Source organism: Myotis davidii, unplaced genomic scaffold (assembly GCF_000327345.1).
Source record: "Myotis davidii unplaced genomic scaffold, ASM32734v1 scaffold478, whole genome shotgun sequence".
NCBI lineage: Eukaryota > Metazoa > Chordata > Mammalia > Chiroptera > Vespertilionidae > Myotis > Myotis davidii.
The window spans coordinates 92,705-99,501 of record NW_006289570.1 but is presented as its reverse complement, the minus strand read 5'-3'; the positions used below and the strand labels follow the sequence as shown (position 1 = coordinate 99,501).

Below are 6,797 nucleotides of genomic sequence, written 5' to 3'. Positions count from 1 at the left end.
AACTGCAGCTCACAGAACGGAGAGGCTGGTGGGGAGACGGACATTAAAGAGAAGTCACATGCATATCCTCTGTCGCGACAATAGTGTGAGAAGTGGCACTCAGAAGGAAGAGAAATGCAAGTTTAGTGGGGCAGGGACAGCCTTGCCCTGCTCTGTCGGGGCTCAGGCCTTCCTGCAGAAGTGACAAGTGAGCTCAGAGCTGGGGGAGAGTCAGAGTCACCGGGTGAAGAGGGACAAACCTCCAAAAGCCGAGGAAACTGTATGCAGAGGCCCCAGACAGGAAGGAGGGTTTATTCCAAGGCATTATCCTGGATTCTGGGGAGGATTTAAACTATAGTGAGCCCTGAGCCCTGCAGGAGCTTGTCTCTCGTTGGGAGAGGAGGCAGCCACAGAGCACAGAAAGGTCTGTGCCCTTGGAGGGAAATGGAAAGGTCTCTGGAGCTCAAGGCCGGGCCCTTCCCGCTGGCTGGGCGAGTGCGGGGCCCCGTTACCTGAGAGGCGACACTTGAGCCGGGCCTTCGGGAGAGAGAATGCGGATATGCAGCATCTCCATGGACTCTGGTTCCAGTCCCAAGGGAAGCGGGAAGGCAGGCCAGGGAGCATCTTGCTGCCTGTGGCCCTGGCCTGGCGCCCGATGTTCTGTCCCACCTAAGCAGTTCCTCTTGCGGCCAGAGATTTGTTGGGTTTCCTTCCTCAGTCCTTTTTCTTTCCTTAGGTGAGAGTCTCCGACCAGCCATGAACCACATCTGTGCAAATATAATGGGACATCTCAACCAGCGTGGACTTTACTCTGTGCTGCAGGTCTGTGCCCCACCCCCTGATGTGTGAGCTCCTCCTGTAATAGGTGACCTCACGCTCCACACCTGAACTTGGTGTTGTATGTTTGGTTTTGGCACATCCGGCGCCCTCCTCGCAGAAATACTTTGCAGGAAGAGTTTAACGCTCAGTGTCCTCTCCTACCTTCCCCAGCCTGGGTTATTGTGGTTTGTGTAAAGGGGGGCGGTGGCCCCAGGATCCCTTCAGTGCGCTCTATCTTTGGCTACAGGTGCAGTCCGGTCACTTGAAATTGAAACTGAGGGAGGAGGCCTTAGGCTTGTTCCCTCTGGCTCCTTCTTGGTTGGTTCTGGAATTAACTTTCTGGCTCTGTCCTCAAACAGCCTTCTGTCCACACTGCACCTTTTGTGCCAGCCCATATGCCAAGGAATGGTCAGAAGCCGAATTGGTGTTTAGGATTCCTGAGAAGTAGCATTGATTCAGCCATGGGCTGTCCTGATGTGGCTCCATTTGTTCCACACACAGGCGACATTGTCCATAGGTCCTCCCAGTGCGAAGGGGTCCACCTGACACCGTTAACTCGGAACTGCTTCTGAAATCTAGCCTGTGTTGCAGTGTTAAGTCTGGGCTTTGTATCAACTGTTAATTTTTTTTAACTGTTTATTATGTAAAAGATTAAACATATCATTTAAAGGTGAAGGGGTGGTATTAATGAACCTCCACCCCATTACTTTTCTCTCCCCTCATTTTTTAAAAACATTCCAATCTAGTTTTTTTATCCGAGGCACTCATTTTACTTTTATGCTTCTTTTTTTAATGAACAAATGAATACAAAGTTGGCATCATCCACTGACCAGTTAAAATGTTCTTTGCAGATATTGTTAACCCGTGGCCTGGCCAGACCCCGGCCTTGTCTGTCCAAAGGCACTCTGACTGCAGCCTTTTCTCTGGCCTTGCGGTAAGTAGGAAATGTACTTGCTTCTGAAGGGCCGCACGTTGTTTAAGGCGTGTACACATACTAACTGACTCCTCACCACATTCTCTCACTCCACGTCATAGATGAGGAAGCTAAGGCCTAGAGGGTAAGCCTCTTGTCCTTGGTCACACAGCGGCGAGTGGTAGGGCCAAGAATTAAACTCAGGCCATACGACTCCAGAGCCCACACTCATTACTCCTTATTCTTTAAAATTGCTTCCCATATTGGCACATCTCTGTACTCTAAAACAATACGTGTTTCTTTAAGTAATGGTACATGGGGATCTTCCCAAACTTGCCCTGCTCCTTTCATTAGCTGGGACCCTCTTTACCTGGTGCATGGACGGCTGGCCCTGGTTTCCGGCTGTGCCTGTGTGCCTTTCCAGCTCCCTGGTTGCGGCCCCAGCTCTCTGTTGGCTGAGACTATGCATTACACTACGTTTACCCCCTCCCCTGCTGTGCTTACCAGAATGGATGCGTACCCTGTTAAATGTACCACCAGAAGTGCATTTGTAGAATTTGTCACCCGAGGGGGCTTAAGTACAACAATTATGAGTAGGCTAAGGAAAGATTTTGATGACATCATGTCAGTAAAACGTCAAAACTGATTTGTCATAGCTGTGTCACGTGACTCAGCCTTTCCTTAGTGCAGTGGTTCTCAACCTGTGGGTCGCGACCCCTTTGGCAGTCAAACGACCCTTTCACAGGGGTCGCCTAAGACCATCCTGCATATCAGATATTTACATTACAATTCATAACAGTAGCAATATTACAGTTATGAAGTAGCAACAAAAATAATTTTATGGTTGGGTCACAACATAAGGAACTGTATTTAAAGAGCCAGAAGGTTGAGAACCACTGCCTTAGTGGGTGTCCCCATCATGGGAAGCATAATTCCAAGGGGCTTGGGGGGCCTTGGTAACCTCTGAGTAAGGTGATCTGTCTGTGTCTAGCCCTGTGATTGCTGCCCAGTTTTCAGACAATCTGATTCGGCCATTCCTCGTCCACATCATGTCTGTGCCAGCTCTTGTGACTCATCTCAGCGTAGTGACCCCTGAGGTAAGTGGGCCCTGAGTTCCCCCTTCTATTTTTTACTTCCTTGGAAATTAGAGCGTAAACTGTTTTCTCTGTTAATTCCCACCTCTTCCCTGATTTTTCTTCTACATCCGTAGCCACTGTCAACACACTATTGTTAGCAGCCCTAAGAAAGAGGTTCTCGTATTTGTTCATCTTCTTGGCAATCAGTAGCATGTTGGGCTCCTGGGGGGTGACCTGCAGGAGTCAAGTTCATGCTCCCGTGGGGACTTCTTCCGTCAGCTTCCCCTTTGACAGTCTGTAATTGTTCGCAGCGCCTCACTGTGGTAGAATCTCATGACATGCTTCGTAAGTTCATCACATTTTTAAGAGCTAAAGATCGATGCCGCGATGTCTGTGAGAGTTTAGAAGGAAGCCATACGCTGTGTCTAATGGGTGAGTAGCTGAGGCTGGGATGTGACTGTGTCCTGGGCGTCAGGAAAACCCCAAGTGGTTTGCTTTTCACCTTTCGGGAGATCAAGAGCTGTTTTTATTAATGATTAAAAGTGTTTACAATAGGAAACATGTAATCAGATAGACAGTTAAACGAGACATGTAAAGTTGAAAGTCACATGGGAAATAGATCCAACTTGGCAGACTGGTTGAGTGAGTGTAAGTGAATGTTAAATTTTAGCCCTTAGCTTCCTGGCAGCCAAGGGAAAATTGAAAACATGATGAGGGGCCTGGATAACTCTTATGTTGGGAGAAGGAAGGGCGCAGTTGGGTAGGGCTTAGATCAGAGTAAGGCCTGCATCATCTGTTTTACTATTTTCTTTGTAGATCAAAGGGGTTGTGGATAGAAGCATTTGAAAACTGCAGACGCACCTAATTCTCAGTGCCTAACATAGAGAAAGGTTCTTAAGGCCAAATTTTAGGGGAGTCCTCACACAAGGCATGTTAAATAACCTTGGTTAACTTTGAATAACAATGACTTCCATGGAAATTCAGATATTCTTCAAAAAGGTCATTTCTTACATTAACCCTTGGTTTTAAAATCATAGTGTAATTGTAAAATGTCATATGAGCTAAATGTCAGATCCCCATGTGCCAGACAGTCTACATGTTAGTCCATACAGCCTTCACATCGAAGGTGGGGATCGTTATTCCAGTCTTACAGACGAGGAAACAAGATGGGAGAGGTGGGGTGAGGGTCACCCCTGGCCACAGGCAGAGCCAGGATGGGAAGCCAGGCTGGCCTAGGTCTCGGCCCTGCACCGCCTGCAGCCCCAGCCCTGACAAGTGCACCTCCCCGTGCAATTCTTCCCGCACAGAGACGTGGCTGCCTGAGCGCCAGGCAGAGCGCAGGCCGCGAGGTGATGAAGCCTGTCTGTCTGGACCCTGCGCCCTCAGCCTTATCTCTTTGCAGGCAACCTCCTGCACCTGGGCTCCCTCAGCCCCAGGGTGTTGGAGGAGGAGACAGATGGGTTTGTGAGTTTGCTCACGCAGATGCTGTGCTACTGTCAGAAGTACGTGACCCAGAAGAAATCCAACCTGACCCACTGGCACCCCGTCCTTGGCTGGTTCTCCCAGTCGGTGGACTATGGGTGAGTCCCGGGGCAAAGCCCTGCCCTTCCTGCCTCCCCTGCCTCTCCCCCACCTCTCCCTTCTTTCTTCATTTTAGCTTATGTTGTTTGTTTCTTATTATAAAAGTCACATATAGTCATTGTGTAAGTATAGGTACGAACACAAGAGAATAAAAATCATCTCCTAAGACAACCTGTGTGCACTTCTATTCAGTCTTTTTCCTACCAGTTTTTTCACAAAAATGGGATTGTATTAATTTGTATTTTCATTTAGTAAATTATGAACAATATCTATTAATATTATCTTTCCTTCTTCAATATCATTCTGTTGATTGCCTAGATTGCCGTATTTTGTGGAAACTAAAATAAGGTACATGATTCAAAGGGAATAGAAGTCACTCCACATGTTTTTCAGGAGCTGGAATATAAATGTTAACGTTTTTAATGAAGAATTCAAAAATATTTTTTTAAAAAACACTTCTAGAAGATAGAGGTGCAATAAGGTGGCATCACAAATTTAAATGTGCACCCTGGGCTGAAATGATGTGGCTCTCAGGACCTGAGGCGGCGTGCTGCTTAGCTGTTTTCCATGTCTGCCTGAGGCCTGGGGTCCCTGCCGGGGACTCTGGAAGCAGAAAACTGGGGGCCAGGGCAGGAAGTCCCCGCTTTTCTCCCTTTTCCTTGTGCCTGAGTGGCATCCAGTTAAAGACTATCAACTGCCAACCAGAGCGCTGCCCCAGACTGAAGAGGACGGAGGGGCCTGTGTGTTGGGCATCGGGATGTTGTGGGCAGAGGGTGGGGCAGACTATCACCAGGTGAACAGCCTGAGCTCAGCTGCACTCCTGTTCTCTGGGGGCACCTTGGACAGTCGCTTCACCTCACTTTTCTCATCTGAACACAGGTGTCTCAAAGGGTTGAATGGCATAAACGGTGTCAGCCTCCCGCAGGCCTGGCCCATGCTCAGTGGGTGGCGGCCGTTACCACTGTGATGCTGGGAGGCATTACAGGGTCTGGAGCGGGGAGGTGATGAAGGCGGGTTTCAGGGTGTGAGTGATGCTGGGGTGCGGTGTGGAGAGGAGGAAGGAGCAACTGAAGGCAGGGAGACTTCCAGGAGGCTGGAGAGTTAGCGGGGTGTGGGCCAGGCCTGCAGCTGGCTGTGAACAGGACAAGATGGCAGGCATGAGATGGCTTGTCCACTGAGTGGTAAACAGGATGGAATCAGGGTGAAGGCAGATAAAGGGCGTCTGGGAGATGCCGTGACGTGGAGTGTGGGGACCGAGGGAGAGCAATAGTGCTGTTGGCAGCACAGGAAGTCTGGGTGGAGCGACAGGGAAGATAAAGGGCAGTGTCTTCCACATCAGGCCTCAGCAGCAATTGTGGATCCCCCTTTTTAAAGTATGATCTTATTGACCATGTTGAGTGGCAGGTCCTGCTATACCTCTCAGTGCAAGGCCCTTTAGGGAACCGTGGGGGCTCTCCCTGGCCCTCCGCTGGGTGGACCCGACCCTCTGGTCTCCTTTTCTCTCCCAGCCTCAACGAGTCAATGCCCTTGGTCACCAAACAGCTGCAGTTCCTGTGGGGGGTGCCTCTGATCCGGATCTTCTTCAGTGACATCCTGAGCAAGAAGCTGCTGGAGAACCAGGAGCCGGCGGCCCACGTGCAGCCGGCCTCCCCGCAGAACGTGCTTCCCGTGAAGAGTGAGTGGCTGGAGCAGGCCCGGCCGTGGCCACGCGGGGCTGAGGGGCAGCTCCTGAGTGTCCCGGGGCCTGCCCGCTGTTCCTGTCACCCTCACCTCTCCCACAGACCTGGAAGCTGCTTAAATTACTTCACGTTTAGCAAAACAGTGGCAGAAAGTCCTTAGGAGTAGAAAACAGGGAGCTGGGGAATAGAAACGGGTGAACAAATTCAAGGTCGTGTGTAGAGAACGTCCACTGATGAAGGATCCGAGAGGGCCGCCGTGGTTGTCTCTGAACTTCCACTTGGCTCTGAATTTCTAGTCGCCAACGTGAAAAGGGACTTGGGACCCTTTCTTCTCATAAAGACGAGGGCCTGTTTCTTAGGGGAAGTAGAGCTTTTCTGAGTTCGTCATCATAAGGGAACTCTCCCACGTGGGGCTGCTGATGAAGCGGCCATTGGGTCCCTGACCCGCTTCCAGCTCAGCAGTGTCCCCACTGCAGGGTCAGCAGGGGTCCTGGGGGAAGGTTTCTTGTGGCCCACTCTGGCGAAAGTGAAGGAACTGCCGCCAACACATACTTCAGTGGAATGACCGGCCGATTTCCAGGTGCGGGCGGCTTTTCCTCTGCCAGCCACTGTGCTCAAAGTCCCATCGTGCACCTGTCAGTGCGAGAGGCTCTTGAATACAACTTCCCCAGGATACACATGGGAAGCGTCAAAACAAAAATAGAGTGTAGCCCCAAGTTGAATAAAAGCGCAGAAAGTTGGGGACCCACC

General features: G+C 50.4%; 1 protein-coding gene across 1 annotated transcript in view; it reads left to right on the top strand.

Annotated features, from left to right (window-relative positions):
• UBE3B (ubiquitin protein ligase E3B) overlaps window positions 1-6,797 on the top strand; it is a 38,033-nt gene that overhangs the window by 9,093 nt on the left and 22,143 nt on the right. The window contains exons 8-13 of the mRNA XM_015562820.1: window positions 716-801; window positions 1,650-1,732; window positions 2,703-2,808; window positions 3,099-3,219; window positions 4,190-4,367; window positions 5,877-6,043. Coding sequence (XP_015418306.1) covers window positions 716-801; window positions 1,650-1,732; window positions 2,703-2,808; window positions 3,099-3,219; window positions 4,190-4,367; window positions 5,877-6,043 — 741 coding nt within the window. The remainder of the gene's footprint in view (window positions 1-715; window positions 802-1,649; window positions 1,733-2,702; window positions 2,809-3,098; window positions 3,220-4,189; window positions 4,368-5,876; window positions 6,044-6,797) is intronic.